Below are 25,089 nucleotides of genomic sequence, written 5' to 3'. Positions count from 1 at the left end.
CGAGCGGGCCTCCCGCCAGCGAGCCAGCGCCCACCGCGGCGGCCGCCGAACGGAGCCAGCCCAGAGGGCGGGGCTCGGCCCCGCGCCTGCGCACTGTGCTGCACGGGCCCCGCCCCCGGCTGTTGGCGGCCGCCCGTGTGCCGAGGCGCGGAGCGCGGCCTGGGGGGGCGCCGGGTGTGGGGCTTCGATCTGATGTGGGTTCCCCATCAGCAGCTGTGGTGAGCATCGGTTTGGGCACCTACCGCCCTCCTTTGTCTGTGTCCTGAGGGACGGAGTTTGCCGGAGGGACCGTCCCCGCCCTGACTCGAGCAGCAGTGGCAGTGGGAGGCTTGCGGGTGGCGGCGGGAGGGAAACACTCGTCCTCTCCTCAGTGCCTGCTCGCGCGGGAGCGGCTTCTCCGTGCTCTGCTTCGCTTCGGGGGCTGTGCGCACCCCGAAGCGTGAGGCATCGTAGCTGATACACTTCGGTGGCGGGCGGCGCCGCGGTCCGTCACCCCGCGGCCTGAGGCGGCTCCGAGGCGGGAGCTCGTCCTCCCGCCGCCTCCATCTGCCCGGGGAGCCCAGCTGGGGTTTGGCTTGCGTGTCTGATCGCTTGCTCTTAGGAGGCTGTGGTATGTTTTCCTCACCGTCTGCGTTCTTATTAGAGCTTTTAGCGAGGTGCTTGAGGGTCTTGGCTCCTCTTTCTCGACTCCTTCAGGAGCAAGCGTGTAATCTGCACGGCCGAACTGCAAATAGCCTCGAGCTACCTGAATGAAAATAGTTGTTTTAGTTTGGAAGTATAGGTAAGCCTCGGTTATGTTTGTTTACCAGGAAGCTGCTGCAGTTAGGAGTTTGTGTCTAGATTCTCATCTTCTACTCCCACAACGCAAAAATAAAAACTTCTTTTGTTTTGTTTTCTTTTTTCAGATTCTCTATTGATATGTGAAAAATCTACTATTTGCTTTTCTTTGTAATGGTTACCTAGAAGTGTAATAAGAATGGAGATTAAGCTAGATGTTCTTATCTCTACATGCATCAAGCAAAGAAAACCGTGGCCTCGCATCTCATGGATTGGACAGGTAACTGTAATTAACTTATATTTAAATAAAATTCTGCAAAAAGTAATCTTTTATATAATACTTGCACTTCCATACACAGGGAGGGGGTAAGAAACATATTCCACTTAGGAGTTACTGAAATCTTATTGACTTGAGGCTGGAGAGTCAGCATTTCTCAGATAAACAATGGGGAATCTTTTTTTGTTTTGGTTTTCTGTTTTTCCCAGAAGACTTTCCTCCTATATAAGGTTGTTGTTTAGATGGTTCTGGTTTTTCATAACCTTTTTTACACTACATTGTTGGAAATGGTTAATTTTTTTTTCCCATTCCATCCTACATTTGTTGAAAGACCTGCTTTCTTAAGCTTTTTTTGATAAAATGAGGCTATTTCTTTTTTCTTCTAATATATGATTTGAGTTTAAGTAGGCAACTATTTAAGGCCAGTTTCTTCTATTGAAATCACTGGCAAAAATCTCACTACATTAAACACTGCAAGATGAGATAGCTAGTTTCTGATTTGTTGTTGTCCATCATTTGCTGGCAGTTTTAATAATGATTGCAAAATTACTTGCATAGTTTGAAACTTGTGAAACATTAATCATAAATGCAGATTGATGGCAAGGTGTAAAGTACTGTAAAGCAAATATATCAAAGAATGAACTTAATATGGTGTTTGCAGTTGTAATATCATTACTATGAGTAGTGTTATTGCCTAACATATTTTCTCTGCATTATTTTGCAGACTTTCAAGCAAAATAATGTTTTAAAGAATGAAATGTTCCTTTTTTCTTTCAACAGGAAAAAGAGGCTGTTTTTCTTCTAGATGATAAACATATAAATGAAATTAACCTAGCATCAGGGAAAACAAAGAAGAAAATCCCTCGGCTGCAGTCATTGTTGAAAAATGTAGTTGTTTTAACAACATCAAGAAATGGTTAAGTATAATAGCTTATTTATTATAAACTCCTATTACTTTATTTGTAGTTGTAACAGTTCAGGGAGATAGAGTATCTAAAGGATCTGCCAGTTCACTGTCAGCCTTAGAACTGTGGCTAAGATGCAAGCAAAGTAATTTTAAGTACTTCACAATAATATTCTTCAAAACATTTCCCCCCAATGAACACAGGTGCTTGGTTGGCAGGAATTCTTAAAACAGGAGAGCTATTTCTTTGGAATAAAGATCAGGACTGCTTGAATATTGTGCCGGCAACTGAAGAGTCTAGGAAAATAGTTGCAGCAGCACAAGGTAGGTTTTTTTCAGTTAGTCTTTTGGAAAATGGAACAGAGCGAAAGTGGTTTCCTTTTTAAGTGTTATCACACATGTAAAAGCTATATTCACACCTTGTTTTGCATTCCTGTAATTTGTGTGCTAGCTAAACTTTGACACATGCCCTTTCCGTCACTTGAATGGAATAGTTTTTTCAATTTAGTAATCTCCTGTGAATAATAATTAATTTTAAAATACAGTAAATATTTTATTTTTTAATGGTTAGTTTTCACCTGTAGAAAAACATTCCTTACTAGGTTATCAATACCTTAAAGCAGACATACATCTGATGTAAACCCTATGCGCATAATTTGAAGTTTATTCTGTAGGTAAGTTTTTATGAGGAATGCTAACTGGAGAGAATAATGTAAAGGCACATATTTGCAAACCTAAATATAAAATATGGTCACATATTGAATAATCTCACTGATGGCAGGTTGTAAAGTGAAGTATTGTACAAGCAATTTTGTCATTTCAGGGAAGATCTCTAGTGCATTTACGAGCTGAAGGTAATAGTTATGCATTTATTAATCATTTTCATGAAAGGTGGATTTCAAGAAAGACAATCTTGGTAAACAATTTCTAGTGGTTGAGTCTGGTGAGAAAGACAAGTCATTAAATGCATCAACATGGGAGTCTTACCTGACATTACTGCTGTGCAAGGTCTACTATCAGTGATGAAGGTGGAAATCAACGATAGTTAAGGTGTCAGTTTGGATTTCTTGTGATAGAGGAGAAACCTCCTTTTTTCTTTTCTTTTTAAATCTAAATCTAACAGGGGAGCAGAAAATATTCTGCCACATTGTTCTGTTTCTTGGTTTTTTTCCCAGACTGTTTGATGAAATTGTACTTATATGTATCTGGAGATGGAAGAAAGGCACTATTAACTACTCCTACAGCATGTGTCTTATTGTGGGAGAGCACGGAACATGAAAGTACATCTTCTCATAAAAATTCTTCTGGGCGTTGGACACAAATTTTGCCTGATGAATCAGTCATGTTGCCTTCTATTGAAGAAAAGGAAATTGGAGTGCATGCTGCTTTCCTGCAAAATGAGGTAAATAAAAAAAGCCCTAAGGCAGTCATTTAGTCTCTTAAGTAAATTATAGCCCCAGAAACTACAGTGTATTTTGAGAGCACTGTCTGCTTCTTTGGTGTAGTGTGTAATTCAGTTCAGTTCATATTAGATTTAATGATAGCATAAAAGCAACCACACTGGATCAGATTGAAGTTTATCTAGCCCAGTAGTATTCTTGCCAGTCTTTCTGTTTCTGAATGACAACATTGCTGTTCAATCTGAATTGTAATAGTTATTGATTCAAGTATATAAATATTTAAAGTGAAAATTGTGTAACCAGGTTTTTGTGTTTGTTTTGGTTTTGTCCACAGATACTGGGTGATTGCTGTTTGTGTTCTTTTGTGTTTTACTCTGGAGAATGTTTGGTGCTCACATTTTTGTTTCTTCAATGGCATGAAAACAGCTTTAAATATGTTAGGTAAGTTCAAAGATATTTGAAGCTACATTAGCTTAAGAGGAAGACTTTTATTATGAAGTGCCTTAGAGCTAGGATTCAGTTGAACACGTTTACATTAATGTCCAAGTAGCTTATGGTTATAAGCACCTACATATGTTTGCATGTGTATGCTCATAGTGTGCTACATTATATATGCATAATCAGTCCATATATGTATATATATTGTCCATATATGGTATTTTTAAAGTATTATAATGTGGTTATTGTAGCAATATTTACGTATGTATTCCATACTTCATGATTGAATTACACCTAAATAAAACTGCGTGTATACGTGTTTAGAATCTTTTTAGCATCATAGAATGGCTTGGGTAGAAAGGGATGTCTAAGGATCATCTAGTCCACCACCCCTGCCATGGGCAAGAAAACTTTCACTAGGTAGGCTGCTGGAAGCCCAGTCCAGCCTGACTTTGAGCACTGCCAGGGATGGGGCATCCATGATTTATTTGTTCAGAGCAGCATACTGTTCACTTTTATTTTTGAATTCTGAGTATTCCTGTGTGGGCTGATGTTATACTTTTTGAGGAAGCTGTTCCTGGCTAGAATGTGAGTGCCTTAATTACATGGCATGCATCTATATTTATTTGCCTATTCTATACATATTGCTGTAATCCCATAAAAATAATTCTCAGTGCTCAGACATAGTGTTTAAATTTGTGTAAATAGAAAATATTTTTCATTGTAAAGTTTCTGAAGAAAAATAGATGTTTTTTTTAAATTGTTGTTCATGCTTTGTGTTTCTGTCTTGCATGGTTTTTTACTATATATGAATCATCCCATTTAGTATAATTAAGTAACCTCTTGGTGATGTTGTCTTTTTTCCTTTTTCTTTTTGTATTCAGTTCGTTGCCATACCAGATCCACTGGGTACAGCAGACTTGTTCTCTTGTTGATTTGGTTCCTCACTGTGTGTCTGTAAAGTCAAGAGGAGCTTTGTTATGTGCATTTGCCAGAGATGGACTTCTGCTTGCAGTAGCTATTAATCAAACTGATCCAATGGTATGAAGGATAGACAATATATTATTTAAGCTAATAGTTCCGTTTGAACAAAGTGGTAACAAGGATTTAGTAAGACATTTTTAGAAGTGATTTTTCAGCATTCTTATTGATACATGTGTTTATATCTACATTGATATCCATAGCTAATAGTAATTTTTTTAATAATAGTAAATTTTTGTCTGTAATTTTTTGAATGCTGTTATTCAGTTAAGAAATCCATGTAAGCTCCTCCATTGCTTCTAATCTCCAAGAAGTACAGTAATAAATTAATGTCAGTTACTGCGTTGTATCTGCAGAGTCTGGATGATTCTCAGTCAGGCCTAAGCCTCATATGTATTGGAGGTTATGCTCCCGCCTCATGATGTTTTTCCTTCTAACAACTCAGAGGCCAAATCTTAATGTAGTTTTTAGTGTTAATGATGACAGAAATATGAACGGGCTTATTTAGTGTGGGATGATGCAATCCTTCGAAGCTTCAGCTGTTATTCACCAGCAAAACTGGAGAGGAGTGATCTGTTATTATTTTGAGGGTTTTAGAAAAAGTTATGTTAAAAATAATATTATTTTTCTTTAATTATTTTTCAAATGTATAAATATGCATATAAGTTAATGAACACTCTAAATAGCAATAAATGTTGAAGTGCAATGTCACTTTCACGTGTAATAACACTTCCAGTACGTCAAATGTAATGCAGAAGTTGCTAATAGGAATTGTTTTTTATAATAATGGTGTTTTGGTGCAGACTTATATGTCTTCTTTACATTTACTTTTTCATTCTAGGCAACTCAGATTTTGTTTCTAAACACATTGAATTTTGTAACTGTTTTGGGTAGCCTTAAAGGTTGTAGTAGCAAGAGTAGCACGGTCCCATCCAAGTTCATCAGGTCAGTAACTAACATTGTTTCTGCTGATTTGTTGGTTTTGTATTGTGGTGTTTTTTTTTATTGTTGCTGTTACTTATTTTGTTAACTGTCCTAATATTTTGATACAGCAATTTGACAGAGGATTTTTTTTTTTTTTCCCCTGCCAATTTAGATCTTACTGGGTTGGCGATATGAGTTGGACTCCTGATAGCCTTTTCTTGGCTTGCATGTTAAAACGTGGATCTTTGATTTTATTGACATGTATGGGTGAATTGCTAACCTTGATTACTTCTGGCTGCTCTGTAGAATTTGGACCAGCAGAGTTTATTCCATTCCATCCACTAATAACATGCAGGTAAAAGTGTTCGAAACTGTTTATACATTTCTGTCATATGATCATATCTTACTTTCTAACACATTTTTTACAATTTTACATAAACTTAATCCTTCAAATTCACTCTTTAGCTTTTCATGTGTCTTCTCAATATCTTTCTCCTTCATAGTTCTCTTCTATTTCTTAAATGGGTTTGTCCTGATGAAAATTGGCATTGTAACAATGTAAGTATACATTAAGTGATTCATTTTTTTAAAAAGTGTTTGAATTTAGTAGTAATTAAAAATAGCATACACAAGAAAAGCTAGATAGGGAAATGTGATATAGAAATTTAAATTCAAATTGTGGAAAAAATACATACGATACTTACTGATGAAATACTTGTAGAATACTAAAAGCTTTATTTATTTTTCTTTAAATTAAAAAAGTTGCAACTGCAGCAAAATACTGGCATCTTGCAGGCATAAATAGTGTCATCCAGATTGCTTATCTTGCAAAAATGTAGACACTTCTTTAGTATTCTGAATGGACCTATTGGGACAGTAGTGTGAGTGGTATTAAATATTCGTAAGTTATTTTTCTGTCTCTCTTCTGTTCGTAATTATTACATATAGTTCCTTCTTATTTTTTGATGTATCTTTATTTTAGACAGCAGCACCATTTTTGTCAAGACTCTAGTCAGTCCCTGGGTTCTTCAGCTTCTGAAAATGACCTTATGAGACAGAGATTCTCTGTTGCTTCACATTCAAGATTACCCTACCTCATTGTCTCTGATGGATACATGATAACAGTGCTTAAATTTCCTAACAACCTTTCACCATCAGGATTTATGAGAACCCTTTTGCTTGATTCAACCCAACGGCTTGAAAATATTCGTCAGAATTTGCTGAACTCCGAGGTAGGGTGATGAATTATTTTGTAGGCTTTAAGTAAAAAAAATCACGTGTGTAAAAATGCATAATTTTTAAACTGAGTAGCTCAGTTTAGGTTCCTGTGATATTTGTATGAAGTCCTTTAAATTATGAAGTTTTCAAGATCGTGTTGATCTGGAAAACAATGAACACAGAGTTTTCTCTGAAATTTTGTTCCTTTGATGTCTGGGTGACTTTTCAGTATAATGCAGTAAAGGGGACACTCTTAACTGTCACTATATAGTTTTTCTGGAACTGTAAAAGAAATTGAGATTTTTGTATCTGTAGAGTTGGTTCAGAGCATTGACAGGTGTTACGCTACTTTGAACAGCTCATCATTTCAGAATAACGCAGAAAGGATTCTGTAAAATGTCTCTGTCTTAGGCTGCTACTGTTTTAGGGCAGTCAGCAACAATTCCAGTGGTGCTGTGTGCACATGTCTACTAAGTCCTTAGCTGAGGTGGTCAATTAAAGCTTTCTTAAAGAACTTTCATTTGTTCTCTTGACACTTCTAAATCAGGCTGAGTATGGGAGAAGGGAAACCTTTGAAGGAAGAGGTCCTGCAACTGTTGTCAACCACATAAGATACAATAGATACTACGTTCAAAGTTTTTGTGTTTGCTGATGGAATACAACTTCTCTTCCAATTCAGTTCATATTTTGCATTTTTGAAGAAGTGAGTTATGATGTTCATGCATAAGCTAGAAGAGTGGGCAAGGGTTCGAGGGTTTAAAGTGATATGTAACTACTTACAATGCAAGAAGGTTCTACATACTGGCAAACTTGTATGATCATTTCAGAGATCAAGAAAGCAGATTCATTCAGCGTGAAGTAAAGTACTCTGGTGCTGAGAAAATTCTGCCTTCCTGAGCCATGGTCAAATGATACTTTATTTCAATGAAACATATGCCTACTGACCTGTTTTTCTCTCTGAGACTTAAAAACTGAAGCTTTTTACAGAAGGGACCAAGTTCCTTGTTTTGTTTAGAAAATGCCTAGTTTGATCTTGCTAGAGACAAATATATGTTTTATGTTATTATTATTTCTTTTAGTCTAAAGGGAGACTTTTGGGTGTACGATCACTCTTGTCTTTAAAAGCTAGTCTTTTAAATCATGCTCAAAACCAAAGTTCCGGCTTTTCCACCGTTCCGAAATTCCTAGAAGAGGACACAACAGAAATGAATGAGAAGACCGCGGATTTACTGGTACTTAATAGCATATTTCCACTTATAATTATGCAAATTATTTCATTGTAAGGTATTCTGAACATAATGATTTATTTTTATTTCTTTTCAATTTCTTACATATATTTAAAGTAATTCAATACTCATTAAATTCTCATTTTCTTTATAGGTGTGAGGAATGTGGTTACTTTTCTCTACTGATACTTGATTTTTATTTTCAAACATCTTATTTCCTTCAGCAGTGCATAAGCTTCCTGAAAAATGTGTACTAATGTACAGATACATCAGTTCATTGTAGTCTAATGCTTCAGCTTCACTTTATAATAAAATGTCAAATTACACTACCAGGGCTGTAAAGTATATTAATAAGAAGTACAATATTATTATCCTTAGTAAATAAGATATTTATTCTCAGTTTTAGAGGATCCTTCTCTCAGTTCTGAAATTTGTACATCTTCTTTGGCTCTGTGATCGAAGTTACTGTGTAGCCTTTCCCAACTCCATTTCATGTGTTTGGGCTTTTGTTGAATGGCTTTTATATATTACAGGTATCTGGCAAAAACTCTTCCTCATACTCTTGGCATAATAGAGAGCAGGATTTTACTTTGTGGTAGATAAATTGCTGATGTGTTTTACAGTGTAACTTTTTTGCTATTAGGTAATTTAATTTTGTCTGCACCACTACTCCAAATAGCCACATTTAGTTTGAGATCTGGATATAACTGCTGTGAATTAAACTTACTAGCAATTAGGCAAGTTAATTAAGCATAAAGATTTTATTTGTGAGACTGAATAAATGGTGATTCCTTGCAGGCTATGTTCTCTCTCAATAGACTTGAATTAAACTGTTGATTTTGTTGTTTTTTTTTTTGGTCTGATTTAGGATTATGAAGAAGATTCAGATGATGAAAAGCAGTTTTTCACTAGCCCTTCCAGCTCCTGTAGCCAAAGAATGCGTTCATTTGTTGGTAAAGCTGATCAAGGCCACTTAGAATTTGCGTCAATGTTTGATACTATTCATGCAAAAGAAAATAAGAAAGATAAATTATCAGTGGAACTGTATTCCATTCAGAGAAACCTCATTGGTGCATGGCAGATAGGGATTTCAAAAAATATGGAAGAGAGAGATAAACTGCTGAATTACACAGTGAACTGCATTATCCATTTTTTCAACATTCTTCGGTTTGTGAAATGTTCTTCGCTTAGCCATGATACATCTTTAAACAAGCCTGTGAAGAATAGTCACTGGATGCATTATGTCCTAAAATATTTTCAGCAGTGTTTAACTGTCCTGTCCTGGCATTCAAGAGCCAGTCTGACTGGGCACGTGGCAAAGCTGACATTACAAACTTTAAAACTGATGCTTACGCAGCAACAAGATCAGTCATTCTCAAAAAACCTTTTGGCATGCTTCTGTCTCCTGAAAATGGTTTCTCACACTCTGAGTAGCATGTGCATACTACAGTATGAGAATTCTTTTGCATCTCCTCATGTTAATAGTCTCATGGAACTTGACTCCCTCACTGTGCCTGTTTTCCTAGTTCTTGATGAGAATACCACTCAGCAACTCAGCTCACTGAAATCTCTGCTTACAGAGCCTCCTCAAGCAGTAAACCATGATGCAAAAACAGAAAAAAGGTATGAATTATCTGTGCATGGTAGAAAATAAAATTAAGGGTGGCCATGTGATCAGGCCTAGTCAGCAACTAGGACGACAAAGCTGGTGAAGTGTCTGGAGCACAAATTTTATGAGAAGTGGCTGAGGGACCTGGGCTGTTTAACCTGAAGAAAAGGAGGCTGAGGGGAGACCTTATCATTGTCTACAGCTAGCTGAAAGGAGATTGTAGCATGGAAGGTGTTGGTCTCTTCTGCCACGTAACAAGATGAGATGAAATGGCCTCAAATTGTGCCAGGGGAGATTTAGATTGGATATTAGGAAAAATGTATTTACAGAAAGGTTGTAAAGCATTGGAACAGGCTGCCCAGGGAAGTGGTTGAATCACCATCTCTGGAGGTGTTTAAAAGCCCTGTAGGGACATGGTTTAGTGGTGGACTTGGCAGTGTTAGGTTAACGGTTGGACTCAATTATCATAAAGGTCCTTTCCAACCTGAATGATTCTATGATTCTTTATGTTGGAACAACAATTTTATTTTTCAGCTATATTGTAATTACAACAAGCTTTTGATTATTTTTCTCTGTCATACTCTGTGGACAAGGGTGATAATCTATTACTGTATGCAGATGAGGGCTGAGACCTGTAGACGAATGTAGTTCAATTATGGTAACTGAACTGATTACTGCCAATCAGTTCAGAGATTATTTATTGGTGGCTTAAAAGCTCAAACCAGGTCTAGTAGGGCAGTATCAATTCAGGTATTGAAGCTTAAGCAGCTTTTACTGCCTATTGCCTGTTCTGCTCCTTCCCAGGCAGAAGTTTCAAACCTGATGGAGCCAAGAGGCTGCTGTTATGTGATATATCTGCAATGTCAGTTTAGATAGCAAAGCTTGCACTTCATTATGGATGTGGTGTCCTGGAGCAGCAAGAGAAACATCGGTGTGTGTAAACCACGAGAGCCATTTCTTCTTTGAAGATATACACATAAACTTGAAAGAAGCTTAAATTGATATGTTATCCACCTATTAGAAAGGTAAAATAATAGAATCATTTTGGTTGAAAGAGACCCTCAAGATCATCAAGTCCAACTATAACCTGACTCTGGCACTAAACCATGTAACTAGGTTATTTTATTTCCATGTTGTTTGGATAACAAGGTATTAATTTTGGATGCATTTGTGTGCTCTAATGGTTCCAGATTCAGAAGAATCAATGATTGTTGGTCAAAAAAAAAGGCAAAAAGTGTTTCATTTTTTCCCTTATTGAAGTCAGAAAAGTTGTTTACGTAGAATATAATTTAGTTTTCAGATACGTAATACAAAATACAAGAAAACAAAAAATCAATGTAAGTAACTTCGTAAACTTTCGATGATTTCCATAATACACTTCTTGAATTACAGGTTGATGGTACTGTGGCAATTATTGTATAAGAAAGTGGTTTGGTATCAGATGCTGCTGAACAGGAAAGTTAACAAGAATGCAGAAGAAGAGTCTGTTGTCTCGTCTCTTATAAGTCATATACAAGCAACCCTCCAGTCTTCAGGAGTGACCTTAGAACAACATTTGAAGATTAACTCTGTATCTGGTTAGTACTTTGGAAAGAAGTACAAATGTTAGGTAGCCGCATGGTTAACTGAGTACTAGGGAAATTATGTCCAACTTTAATAACAATCGATAACTAACCACCAGATTTTTTAAAAGTTGATAGTGGGACTTTTCTTAAAACTCGGATCACAACTCTCTCAAATATTTCATGTCCCAGTACTCCTGTAGATTGTATTGTAATATTTAGAGCTTGTTGAGCCAAGTAAAAAGACTACGTTGACTTCAGTTTGCTTTTCCTAGAGAATCTGAACACAGGATCTGAATTTTGTTCTCATTTGTACTGTGTTATTTCATCTGAAGTAGCTGGGCATCACAAGCTTTCTCTTACTAGATTTCTGTGTAGGAATCCCATTCTCTCCATCTGCTCAGTGGGCATGAGCATGTCATGTACATGAATGTAGTCAGCCTCAACTAAGTATCTAATTTAGTGTAGCCTAATGTAATGGACTTAATCTAGCATGTTTAGTTTTCAAACAGTATATATTTATTCCTAATTTCCTCCACATCACTGTCGTGTGCTCAGTGTTCGTTTCCCCTTCCACAATAACAGGCTCATCTTCCCACACGTCTCCCACCACAATTCTGATTCCTTTCCATGTTCTTGATCTCTCTCCCTTAAATGGTAATAATTCTAGCTTCTCTTCCTACATCACTCCATACCATACATTAGCTCTTTCATGTCTTTTTCACTATCCTAACAATATGTGCAATTTCCGATCCTTCCTTTTCACCCATTCCTTATGTTCTTTATTTACATTCAGTTTGCCAAATAGCTAAGGCACAATTTATGGAAGAGTTAGAGTAACATATATGCTGATGGGGCAGCCAGTACCTGAACTGGCTAGCTGCTGATAAGCAGGATAGAAAGGCAAATCTGTCTTTGTCTTTTCTTCTATGGTAGCACTATTTTGATGTTTGTTTTTTTTTCCCACATTCTCCTTTGCCAAGGAGCTGTGCCCTTTTACAGGTCCCTTTTTGTAAAAGTATTTAGGAATTGACCAATGGATTAAAAACTGGAATGGGAATAGAAGTGGAGAAGTGACATTTAGAGAGATGAAATGTATAACAGTGCATACACCTGTTGTCTGAAAGTGCTTTTACATTGAAAAATAGAAGTTCAACTTGATAAATAATTTTACAACTACTTTCTACAATGAAAAAACATCTTGTACTCCATAGGAAATATGAAAATAGATAAGAGAAAATTATTTTCCCCATTAATAAAACATTGCGTGTTTTAAATACTGAAATTTCCAACTATAGCTAACATTTATAACCTTATGTAATCTAAAAAAAAAATCACACAGAATCACAGAATGTCTGGGATTGGAAGGGACCTCAAAAGATCATCTAGTCCAATCCCCCTGCCAGAGCAGGAACACCTAGGTGAGGCTACACAGGAAGGTGTCCAGGCAGGTTTTGAATGTCTCCAGAGTATGAGACTCCACAGTCTCTCTGGGCAGCCTGTTCCAGTGCTCTGTCACCCTCACTGAGAAGAAGTTTCTTCTCAAATTTAAGTGGAACCTCTTGTGTTCCAGTTTGAACCCACTGCCCCTTGTCCTACCGTTGGTTGTCACCGAGAAGAGCCTGGCTCCATCCTTGTGACACTCACCCTTAATATATTTGTAAGCCTTAATAAGGTCACTCCTAATTTCATTTAATAGTGATTTGGAAATTAAAATGACGAGGGCGGTTAATCAGTCATCTTCTCTCGGATGCTGAGAAGTTAGATTTAGCTCCAAGAACAGGAGTCTGGATAGTCATGTATTTTACTCAGCTTTTTATAAATCTGTCATACTGAATTAAGTACATGTGTGTTTGCCCAAGTAAAATTAATTATGCAGAGCTTTTAATTTGCTATAAATGTGACTTTTGTAGGTGAGGAGAAGTTCCTTTTAGGCTCGTACAGAGAATCTGTGGATATTTGGAAAAGATGTCTTTGTGAGACAAAGGCAAAAGGTAAGGAATAAAATATTTTTGGGGGGTGGAGGAGGTAAGTTATATAATCACTTGATATAGTTATTTCTGACTCTGTTTACCCCTCAAAACAAGGGGACAAGACAGATAAAGGATGCATATTTGAAATTAAGCTGGGATTTGAGTTTAGACCAGTCAGAACTTTTAATGTCAGAGTTTTCTTGTGATTATGAAGTACTTGATACAGAAAATCTCTAGGTGTATTTCTGAGCATGGAAGAGACAAGAAAAAAAAGGTGAACAAAAGATCAATTCTTCTAGTAGCTGTAAAATAAAAATATTTAGTGTTTGGGGAGTAATAAAACAGAGTAATTTGTGGCAAGAGTTTATTTAGCAGTTGATTTGAAATAGCTATTTCAGACCTTCTTCCCAGGCATCATGAGAAAAACTTCGTGATGGTTATTATGATGAGGAATACCTCATACAGAAGGAATTCAGGGTGTTGGAAGCCTGGTGAATGCATAAGCAATTTTGTTGTCCTTAGGCATCCCTTCTTCAAAGGTTAGGCTCCCTAAAGCTCTCCTGTCTTTATCTGTGCCTTAACAATTACACACTGTATTGTTTTGAAAACTACCAGATCTCTGAAGTAAAACTGCTGTGAATGAGCATTAACTCACTAGTAACTTAGAGGCTGCTGCTGAGTTCTACTTCTCAGAGTATATGTTGATGTAGATGTGTTTCTGAAGAATGAGGAACTAGTGCTTTCAAACCTGTTATGTCTGGTTTTGTGTTTAGTTTCCAAGTAGACTTCTGCCCTGTTTTTGTCTTTGAATGCAGGAGGGAAAAGGACATGTTTTCTTCAGACTAGATATTACCTTGCAATATTATTTTGCCACCTGTATCAATATAACTTGCGTGAGGCTCAGGGACTCTGTGATCATCTGGTAGAAGAGATTCTAAGGCGAACAAAGCTCTCAATGAGTCAGATGGAAAAATTTTCTGGTATGTTTATATTACATAAATGTGTGATAAGGTGTGTTGGTACTGTTTGATTAATGTAGTATCTCATTTTTGTGCCATCATATACATGCTTGACAGTATACTTTTTATGTTGCACTGAGGTCTGTTTTCAGGGACTTCAAAAATCTTTTTCTGATACTCAGATGTTCTTTTAGCTCCACTTGTTGCAGAAGAGTTTAGACAGCTTTCATTGTATAATCAATAGTGAAAGCATGGCCTGTCAAATATTCTTGAACTCAAATCTGCTCAAGGAAAGACTTTGGATCAGAAAAATAAGGGGGAAATTGTATCATTTCAATTTATATTGATGTAACCTTTCTTTATGCTACAACATGGTGAAATAGTTGATTCTGGATTGTCCTAAATTGACAGTGGGATTTTTTTTTTCAAATGCTTGTAACTTTTTTCTCAGAAGTTGGAGTAAGAAATCTGAATTTCCAAATTTAATCAGGTTTTTTTGACCCAGTGCTGATCTGAATTTAGATACTAGAGGTCCATTTCTAGTAGTATAAAAGTAGTATTAAAGTATTTTTTATTAATATAGTGTGTAATTAGTGTAAAAGATTAGGCTCTGTAAGTACTGAAAGCTTGTCAAGAAATTTAGTAATACCATACCTTGCTTGTTTTAAGAGAAGTTTTGTAAGCTGTGATTAAACAATGTTAGCATTCAAATATAAAATATTTTTTCTCATAATGTTTTAATTTGATACCTGCTTTTTTAGATACCAAGTATTTTCAGCATGAATTATGGATGGTTACAGATGTTTATACTGAAACTGCTATGGCTGTGATTCGATCCATGGCACGATTCATGGCTGCTTATTTCACAAATCAGCTGCTATATATCTTTCCCCCACACAATGTTGACATCCTGCATCCACTTCACATCGAACAAGGTATTTTCTCTAAAAGCAGTTTAGTTTGCTGTGCTTAACTTTTCTCTTTATACGAAAGATATAAAGCTGCTAGAGAGTGTCCAGAAGAGAGATGCAAAGTTGGTGAAGGGCTTGGAGAGGAAGCTGTGTGAGGAGCGGCTAAAGTCACTTGGTTTGTTCAGCCTGGAGAAGAGGAGACTGAGGGGAGACCTCATGGTGGCTACAGCTGCCTCACAAGGGGAGGAGGAGAGGTAGATGCTGATCTCATTTCTTTAGTGACCAAAGACAGATCCCGAGGGAACGGCAGGAAGATGTGCCAGGGGAGGTTTAGGTTAGACATTAGGAAAAGGTTGTTCCCCCAGAGGGTGGTGGAGCACTGGAACAGGCTCCCCAGGGAGGTGTCACGGCCCCAAGCCTGACAGTGTTCAAGAAGAGACTCGACAACATTCTCAGACACGTTGTGTGAGCTGTGGGATTGTCGCGTGCAGGAACAAGAGTTGGACTCGATGCTTGTGAGTCCATTCCAACTGAGGACATTCTATGATTCTGTGATTCTGTTCACATGTACATCAATGCTGTCTGTTATGCATTAATTTAGTGATTTATAGTTTCAGCACCAGTAACTGTAAAGAAAAATTAACTTAGTTTTTCCAGGTATTTTTGTAGAGGGGCTTGTGTGTCTATCCATAGGATTATTGCTTTGCATCTCTTGATTATTGAAAATATTTTTGGTACTTTAAGTTAGTAGTTTGATATATGCAATTGAATTATGTCATCTGTGGAACAGAGTAATAGAATCATTTAGGTTGGAAAAGACCTTTAAGATCATCAAGTCCAGATGTTGATGTAACACTGCCAAGTCCGCCTCTAAAACATGTCCCTAAGAACCTAATCTGCATTTCTCTTAAACACCTGCAGGGATGGTGACTCCACCACTTCCCTGGGCAGCCTGTTCCAATGCCTGACAATTCCTTCAATGAAGATATTTTTCCTAATATCCAGTCTGAACCTTCCCTGTTACAACTTGAGGTCATTTCCTCTTGTCCTGTTACTTGCTACTTGGGAGAAGAGACCAACACCCTCCATGCTACAACCTCCTTTCAGGTAGTTGTAGACAGCGATCAGGTCTCCCCTCAGCCTCCTTTTCTCCAGGCTGAACAGCCCCAGTTCTCTCAGCCGCTCCTCATCAGAATTGTGCTCCAGGCCCCTCACCAGCTTCATTGTCCTCTGAACTCTCTCCAGCACCTCAATGTCGTTCTTGTAGTGAGGGGCCCAAAACTGAACGCAGCAGATACTAAGCTTGAGAACAGATACTAAACTTGTCTTCCATTTGTTTTGATAACAGTCTCTTAAAATAATGCACTGAGAACAGTGCATTTTCTTGAAAATGCACTATAACTTTCTGTCTTCTGCAATAAGCAGCACAGTGAGTACAAACAGCATGCGTACACCGGGCAGACTCTCAGAATTTCCATTTCTCTCGTGTGTGCTCTCTGGAATGTCCCAAGCATATGTAGCATACTTGCAAATGTTCCATCAGTATGATAAATATTTAAAGCTAGAATAACCCACAAGTTTTGCACATAATTGCAAACTAAGCATAATAATAGCCTTCTCTGACCTCACTGTTATATCAGAGCACGAGCTGCATCTGCCTGCTACAAACACCATAGTCTGTCTCTAATAAGGAGCAGTTGTACACTGAAAAGAATCCAAAAGTCATGTGAACATATGAATTCTAGGTTATTAATCTGATAGCTTGCAGTTTTATTTAAATTTCAAAATGTGTTTTTTGTGTCACAGACTTATCTCCTCGTATCATTCCACTGCAACACTGCTTCGTTACCAAAGCTGTCAGAGACCAGAACCTTTCATCTGTGTGGACAGCTGAATATGCTCTTGATTTGTTCTTTGTTGGTGGACTCATTCCAGAGGCTGTGTGGTTAACACGCAGACTTGGGGACTGGAAACTGTCTGTTTCGATTGGTGTGGCCTACCAGCTGTATTGTCAGAACTCTGTTGAATTCTCAAGGTAAATTTGAGCTTAAAATTAGTATTCTAATTTTGTTATTGTTTTTTTTTTTTGCATGAAGCTTATTTTGACAAGGCATATTCTTTGGCTCAAAAACTCATATTCTCAGACTCCTAGTATAGGTGTAGGACCTAACATGTTAAGATGACGGTTTTTGTCTTACCTATTAATTTAACAGACCTTCAATAAATTATCTGTGGATTTTACTTTTTTATTAATGATCAGTTTCTTGTTATATCTTCAGACTGAAAAACAGAGAGTATCACCTGCCATTAAGCTTATCACCAATGCAGACCTTTCAGGAAAAGTTACAATCTTTGTTAGGACAGCCAGTTACTCCTGAAACATCTGGATGTATTAAATACAAGCAGTTTACAGGTACATAAAATTATAAATAATTGTGTTTATTTTTCGTGTTATTTCACTGCATATCTAGTTTTATATGCTATCTTTAAAATAAACAATTACCTGGTCTTCTCCAATGTGTGTGTTAGTGTTATAGTGCATTCAAATACTTAAATTTTATAGGGATTTGGGTTTTGATCATTCTGAAAATGAACTGTATAACCAATCTTGTTTTCTTCATGCTTATCAGCTAAAACCTTGTTTGACTATATTTGTTGATTAACCTCAGTTTGGAAGACAACTGAACTTTCATTAAAACAACAAAAAAAATGCCCTGAAGCAAATGTGAATGTATGAACAGCATGGAAAGTATCATCCTACTTAAAATTAGTTACATGATGGTGTTTAATTTTTCCCTTTGCTTTCTGTTGAAAGGAGTCGATGTTTTATTGCCTGACAGCTTCATGGCCCCAGGTCCAACAGCTAGCTAAGAATGTATTCCCAGTAGGCACATACACAAACACACATACACAATACCTATATACAGCTGGCCACACAGACCAACAGCTGCAGACATGTTCAGTGTTCACACAAACAGCATCAAAAATCCTGTCCTGTTTCCCTCTCTTGCTAGTCAGGATGAAGATCTGCGTGTACATACCTATGTGTATGATGTGGATCCCTCCAGCAGCTGGGCTTAGACACAGTAGCAGAGTCTCACAAGTTTCTGGCATCTGTGTATATGAGCTCCCAAAGCCCCAGCCCCACTCAGTTTTCTGGTACAGACCCACTCACAGGTACCCTCTTCCTCCACACACACACACTATTAACCCCGCATCAGCCTGTCCTTGTTTACATATTATAGAAAGCTTAATAGCAGAATCTCTATCTACTCTTTTTGTTTGGAAACCACATTTCAAGTTTCTTCAGCAGGTGGCTGTTAATTGATCTTTATCTAAACAGTATCACAAACTCTGTGTAGATTCTTCTTTTGCACTTATTTCCAAGGATTTTATTTCAAACAGACACACATATACGTGCTGTACATAACAATCTGTAAGCCTGATAGGTAGTGAAAAGATTTGGCAGCACATATTTGATGTAGTAGGAGGAGTATAAATGGAAGTAGAGCAGTGTAATATTATAGCAATTTCAGAAGCCAGTTAATGATGCATGTTAAAGGTCCTGCTGCTTGTAGGAGATGAAGAAAAAAAGCAATAATATGTAAAAGAGATCATACAAATGCACTTCCCTTTCCTTGATCATCGTGCTCACTGATTAAAAGAGTTGTTACAGTAATTATTAATAGTATTCCTTGTTTATTCCTGCTTGCTGAGAATGATTCACCAGAATTTTATGCTACGCAAGTGCATGGCTGAAAAGATCAGTTTTCTTCTAGAAAGGCAATAGCTACCACCTTAATGTGGCAAAAACTAAAATTAATAATTGAATACTGTTTTCAAATGTGAGAGATCTTATCTTAAAGCAAGTAGATGTAGTGTGCATGTTGTAATAGTTGAATGCAAATTCTGAGAATGAAGGCCATGTATTATATGAGTCCATCAATTTATTGGTTTCTGTGCTTAATATTTTATAGATCCCATTGAAGAGGAGGATGCAAATGCTCTTTATAGTTCCATCCAAGAACTACTGAAAGCAGCTGTTATGGCAGATGCTGATGTTCTCTCAGAGCCATTTCAGCTTCTGATGGATTCTGCCAAGGATCTTAGCAGAAAATTGTATGGTTTAGTTCCAGATAGGCTTTATCTTCCAGCACCACCATTATATTGTCCTCAGCCAGCATCTCTCAGTGAAGTAAGCATGCATGATAGAACTTTACTGGGTCTTAGTTTGAATGTGTTTATGAAATAATCATGATCTTTGTTCTGGTTCCTTTCAGCTCATTTTTCAGTCTTTTTTTTTCATGTCCATTCGTTTACTTAAGTAGCTTAGCGTGTTTTTTCCATAAAGGACCTTCAATCTAAAAGAGGGAAATATTCTTAAAAGCAGAAACAACATATAGGTCAGCTTCCTTATTGTATATGTCCTTTCTAATTTGTTTTATTTAGTTTTTATTGAAATTTGAATTTTTTTCAGGAAGACTGCAATGACATGCTTTTAAAAATGGAGAGAGAAAGTCGTCAGAAAGTGTCAGGAGTTCTTCAGCGAATTATCTTGCTCTTCCGAGCCGCTCAATGTTCCTGCCCAGCAGCACAGTGGTATACTCAACAACTGAAGTGGGCAAGAAAAGTTATGCAAAAAGTAAGCATTTAACTTGAGATATTTTGTAACTTTTTTGTAACTCATCCATCATAAATATTACTGACAAGCTTGCAATGGCATTGCAGAAGGATTCAGTCTCATCTGGACTTTGATGTCACGTTTGTTAAATGTCATCTTCTAGTTTCTGTACTCCTTGTTCAGTTCATTTAGGAAACCAAAACTTAAAGATGTAGAGTATCTACTTCATCAAGTGTCTCCTTCTACATGTCTTTCTGTACCCACTTGGTAATGCTCCTTTCTCTCTCCATTTGAAAGAAACAAGCTGATTTTAATTGGGAGTTACAGCTGCTAGCTGGAAGTGTGTTCCAGATCACTTAGAGCTGAATTAATAACAGAGAATGTGATGCTCACTCCAGGTAAAGTGTTCATCTTAGCACACAGAGCACATGACTTACAAGATCTCATTCTACTCGGAACATATTGATTAAAATATTTTCTATAAACTCAGGGTTTTCTTATGTCATTGTTACACATCCACATGAAGGAAGTTGACTTGCTACAGAAGGAAGTGTGTGTCGCTGTCTGCCTTCCTTCAGCCCCCCTGCACCAGCATTCATGAAGTGATCCAGTTCAGGAGCTGGTCTGACTGACAAGTATTTCATTCTATGTGCTCATTGCATGGTCACCTGCTTATTGCTGGCACAGGAAGTGATCTGAAGTATTATACCAGCTGAAATAGGAGGGAAAACTAGTCTGCCTTGGTTGACAGAAGCGTGGACTCTATTGGCTTTAACTGGTTCCTCAGTTGGGATCTTAGTTCTTCTTATACTTTGTTGCTCTTGTGTATCATGGTAATCATGAGTACCATGCAAACAGAAATATTTTTTTTACCATAGCTCATACTAAACATATTCCTTTCAATGAATGTTCAGAATACTGATTTGAAGAAAATGGAAGGCAATCTTAGGGGAATTTTCCTGATCTTGGCAGTATTCTGATAATAACTGACAGGCTATACATTGAGTTGTGATGCATACAAAACTTTAACTGATTTTTATTTCCCTTTTGATTGTTTATTTATTTCTTTATTTTTACTATACATAGATTCGAATGAAAGTCTCTCTTCCTTCACTTAGTCCATTTCCAGAGACTTTGCTTCATTACTCCAATTTCCGCACCGTTTTCCGTAGATCTACATCTTCTGGAGACCATCAGTTTGATGATATTACCTGCAAAATTTTAGGTTCGTATGCGATAAAAAATAACAACTTAGGGCTGGAAGAAAGAACACAAGTGAGAATCCACAGGTTCAAAGAAACTCTTCTAAACTCGCAGTAGTATACTGCAGTGTTTGCAGAAACACATTTACTTTCCAGCTTTTATTACCGAAACTCTTAGTCTGAAAGTTGCAGTTCTGAATTGATGTGCGTATTATAGATCTGACAGGTGTGAAAGAACATGAACCCTAAGTGGGACTAAAGAACTCTAGTTGCAGAGAGCTATTGAAAATTCAAGAATGGGTAATTTGTTTTCTTTAACTACAGTTAAGACAATTTTAATGCCCTTCTTCTAGCTAAAAATCTCAAGCTGTTTTACTTCATTTCTGTAAATAGAATCTCACCATATTGCATATTTGTGTCATAGGTTGGTTCAGAGAGCTATGTGCATTGTGTTGGATGTTTCATGTTCGTGAAAGATTATCTTACAACTGTAGGCAATACCAAACTGCAAGGGAAAACATTAAGGTAATTATACTACTAATATAATAAAGATACACTTGAATTGCATAGCGCTATAAGAATAATTCTAAAGATCTATTGTATATTTCTGTGAGAACTTTCGTTTGCTTAATAGGACAAAATTAGCACAGTATTAGCAAAGTATAAGTATTTACTTCCTTTTTTTTTTCTCATTAGATAAGATATTTTGGGTGTTTCCTGACCAATGTATATTTAATACACCAAAATATGGAGGTTTTGTGCATTAGAAATACATGGTTTTCAAAAAGAAGAATGCAAAATATGAAAATTTAATCACATTTTGTCTACTTATGCCCTCATCAACTAATGTCGGAGGTCAAAGAAAAAGAAAGAACTAGCATGATATTTGTTATATATTTTGTAACAGTACAGTTGTTGATTTTTCTGCTATGTAGTCTAGTAACCCAGTTGTCCTTACCAGAGTTTGCTTCCTTTTTAATACAAGTCCAAAATTTCTTATCACCAGAAAAATCAAACTTCAAATAAACAGGATGGCTCTGTTTCAAATAGTAGAATATTCTGGTTTTGTACACTTCGTGTGAGATGACAAATGAAATATAAACCACTGACTGTTTCAAATAAACTGATCCATTTTAAAAGCCTCTTGGCTAGCTTAAGTATCTTGCTCCCAAGAAAGAATTTATGTTCACCTTAAGTCATAGTAAAATTATTTACTTCACCTGTAATTCAGTATATTTAGTCAGTAGCAGCTAGTTTAGTCAAATCCTCAACTTTTACTCTAAAGGACTGCAAATAGACTCTTCAGTGCATTAATGGATTATTTCCTAATCTGGTTTAAAAAAAGCTGCTTTTTTTTTTTTTGTAAGTCATGGTCCATTGCAACCTTGATCTTGATCTTCTAGCATCATAAACCTCTCTGTTTGGCAGTTAAGTTACAGATTTTTATTTTCTGTTGGCTAGAGATGAATCATTACAGTTTGCAATGTATGAATAATTTAGCTGAAATATATTTTTCTTTTCAATTAATGTTCCTATAGCAAGGTGTTTTTTGTAGGATCTAAAGAAGAACGAGTATGATGCCTCCACAGTTGAGCATTGTCTGAATGCAGTGGAGTGGGCTTGTCGAATGCTTCCTTTCTGCAGATTCATGAATGTTGAAGAGTTAGTTCAAGATGTAATTTTAAGTCTGCTTGGAGAATTACCACCAGTCAAAAAGGTAAAAGACATTAAAGCTGGAACAAAAGCAATAGAGATTATCACAAATGTTTCTTCTTGTAAAAGCTACTGATTAAGCTTTCTAGTGGTGTAAGTTCTGTTGGATATTATACCTTACTTGTAGGTTAGCTACTTGAAAAGCGACTTTATTTTGTGCAGGTGGCAGAGATTTTCGTAAAAGCATTTCCTAACCCTGAAGATATAAGAGTTCCACTAAGAGATAAATACCATGGACTTCAGCAGCGACTCAAAGAAAGTATTGTTAAAGGTAACGTGCATCCTTTTTCAGAACATATTAAATAAACTTTCATGTTTCCCATATTTATCAATTAGCCTGTTACAATACATTCTTTCATATGCTGTGTAAAACCATTGTTGTTAGACAACTTTGAGAGAGTTTTGTGTCATATTCCATATTTTCTTTCTGATATGTCTGTACCAATAACAGAATATGATGAATTCCAAACTGCTGGTGTTTCTTCACTTTACCACAGTTTCTGTCTGTATTTCTCAATAGCTATAATTTATCATGATTCAAAGTTCATTCGTGTCTCAATTTGAGAGAATCACTGAAAGTTGGCAAGTTTGCACTTAATCTCTTGATTTTCTTTTTTTCAATAGGTTCTGAAGGTGAAGGAATTATGTCTGTTGTTATACAGGCTACCAAAAAAGCGAGAATGAAGGCCCTGAGATGTGTAATAAGGAATATAGGCCCAATAGAAATTAATATTTGGGAGCCAGCAGAAGAGGGAGCAGCAGATGATGAGGAACACGGTTATGACAGATTCTCGTTAGGCACCAGTCTAAGCAAAAGCACACTTACTGATCTTGGGAATTCTCAGGTGTATAGTGATGCTGACACAGCCGATACGCTTTCTGATGCATTGATTACTGAAGAAATGAGAGCTCGATCACCTTCACTCCAAAGGTAGGCAAAACAAGGCAGCAGAAAGCTTTCTATTTAAATTTTTTAAAAAGCAACAACCAAAAAAACCCAACAATGGCAACAACAAAAAACAAACACACACAAAAAAAACCCACACAAAAACCAAAATGTTGACTCTTATTGTTCAAGTAATATTTCCACCCAAGAGGGTAATCGTCACTGTCGGTAATTTATCAAATGAAGAATTACAAACTTACTGGTTCTTACAACTGCTGATGTTCTCTTGATATTATGTGTTACCGAAGTGTGAATTATTATCAGCTATGACCGTGTTCGTATATGATACTGCTGAGCTGCCGTCTATGTAAAAACTGTGGATTTTGCGCTGTATTAATTTGTCACTTTAGCGTTGTATTAATGTAAATTTAGATTTCTTAGTTTCCTGTTATTAACAGTAGAGGAAGAAAAGGAACTAATTCTGCATTTACCTGTTTTGTCATGTGATTCTTCTCAAAATGGGTTTTAGTGCTAACAGTGCTTATGTTTGTTTTCTAACAGGGATAATGAACATCAGAGACAAGGAGAAATAAGTAGCAAAAATACCACAGGCAAAATAAAGGCTCTTAACTGGAGAACAAAACACAAAGACAAAGTATATGAAAAAGATTTGCATAATCAATGTAATTTGCCTATAGTTGGTGCATGGGAATTTGAACGTGATGATGATGAATACGTTAATTTTTTAGAACTCTTTTTGAGTTATGTTCTTGAGAGAGACCTGATAAAGCACAGTGAGCTTGGAATTCCATTTCTTACTAGCTTTTCTGGACTTCTTCGAGAGCGTGAATTAAACTCTCTCTTTTTTGATGTTCATACAACACTAAAACGTCGACAAAGCAAAACTAGAAGCCAAAGTGTGTTTAGACCAGGGTCCTGCTATACCGTCACCCTGGCACATTTTGATCCTGAAACAGTGTCTGCCTATCATGAAAACCAAGATATTTTGGAAAATCCAACCATGGTACAGTCTGTTGTACACATGACAGAACCTTCTGTGCGTAACTTAATGAAAGGACTTAAGGAAGGATTATTCGGTTTAAAACACAAGTCAATTTACAGAGCTCAGAGTGGTAATCAAGGAGTCGCTGTTGCATCAGCAAGCCAGACCTTTTCTAACCATACTTCCTCTAGCCTGCAAACTCAGGCAACTTCTAAGTACATTTACAAAGTGGTTGATAGAGGTGATATTGTACCAGGAGAAGAACTAGCTATAGAATTGATGGGTAAGTTGAGCAATATTGCAAAATTGCTTGAGTGGATGATCAGATGGTCTGATAAAAGACTGCTCTGTGGTTACAATAAACAAGTTTCCTTAGAAGAGATTCTCCCAATGATACATGTGAGAACATCAGCAGCTGCCATCCTTACTTCTTTGTGGCTGTTAGAACAGTTATACAGAGATGGATCTCCAGCAAAGAGCATAAAATTTAAGGTAAGAAAGAGGA

The 25,089-nt window shown here is 36.9% G+C and overlaps 1 protein-coding gene across 6 annotated transcripts in view; it reads left to right on the top strand.

Annotated features, from left to right (window-relative positions):
- The first annotated feature begins 90 nt into the window (after positions 1–90).
- The window catches only part of CPLANE1 (ciliogenesis and planar polarity effector complex subunit 1), a 54,500-nt gene continuing 29,501 nt past the window's right edge, over positions 91–25,089 (top strand). For 4 of the 6 annotated variants that reach the window (XR_010469274.1, XM_021295334.2, XM_065047578.1 and 1 more), the window contains exons 1-26: positions 91–218; positions 906–1,057; positions 1,835–1,970; positions 2,163–2,282; positions 3,134–3,360; positions 3,693–3,799; positions 4,681–4,837; positions 5,619–5,722; positions 5,874–6,056; positions 6,684–6,933; positions 7,999–8,151; positions 9,014–9,768; positions 11,147–11,331; positions 13,230–13,310; positions 14,105–14,269; positions 15,010–15,183; positions 16,966–17,194; positions 17,439–17,572; positions 19,137–19,354; positions 19,637–19,801; positions 20,867–21,005; positions 21,407–21,507; positions 22,538–22,699; positions 22,858–22,966; positions 23,320–23,626; positions 24,143–25,076. Coding sequence is in view for 5 of the 6 variants with exons in the window: in XM_021295334.2 (XP_021151009.2) it covers positions 977–1,057; positions 1,835–1,970; positions 2,163–2,282; positions 3,134–3,360; positions 3,693–3,799; positions 4,681–4,837; positions 5,619–5,722; positions 5,874–6,056; positions 6,684–6,933; positions 7,999–8,151; positions 9,014–9,768; positions 11,147–11,331; positions 13,230–13,310; positions 14,105–14,269; positions 15,010–15,183; positions 16,966–17,194; positions 17,439–17,572; positions 19,137–19,354; positions 19,637–19,801; positions 20,867–21,005; positions 21,407–21,507; positions 22,538–22,699; positions 22,858–22,966; positions 23,320–23,626; positions 24,143–25,076 (5,376 nt within the window). In the remaining variant the exon portion in view is untranslated. Of the gene's footprint in view, positions 219–905; positions 1,058–1,834; positions 1,971–2,162; positions 2,283–3,133; positions 3,361–3,692; positions 3,800–4,680; positions 4,838–5,618; positions 5,723–5,873; positions 6,057–6,204; positions 6,260–6,683; positions 6,934–7,998; positions 8,152–9,013; positions 9,769–11,146; positions 11,332–13,229; positions 13,311–14,104; positions 14,270–15,009; positions 15,184–16,965; positions 17,195–17,438; positions 17,573–19,136; positions 19,355–19,636; positions 19,802–20,866; positions 21,006–21,406; positions 21,508–22,537; positions 22,700–22,857; positions 22,967–23,319; positions 23,627–24,142; positions 25,077–25,089 lie in introns of those variants that run through there. The other 2 variants (XM_065047577.1, XM_065047580.1) reach the window with 2 other exon arrangements.

The sequence above is a fragment of the Columba livia genome, chromosome Z (assembly GCF_036013475.1).
Source record: "Columba livia isolate bColLiv1 breed racing homer chromosome Z, bColLiv1.pat.W.v2, whole genome shotgun sequence".
Taxonomy (NCBI): domain Eukaryota; kingdom Metazoa; phylum Chordata; class Aves; order Columbiformes; family Columbidae; genus Columba; species Columba livia.
The sequence above is the reverse complement of the archived record's forward strand: the minus strand, read 5'-3'. Positions and strand labels throughout refer to the sequence as shown.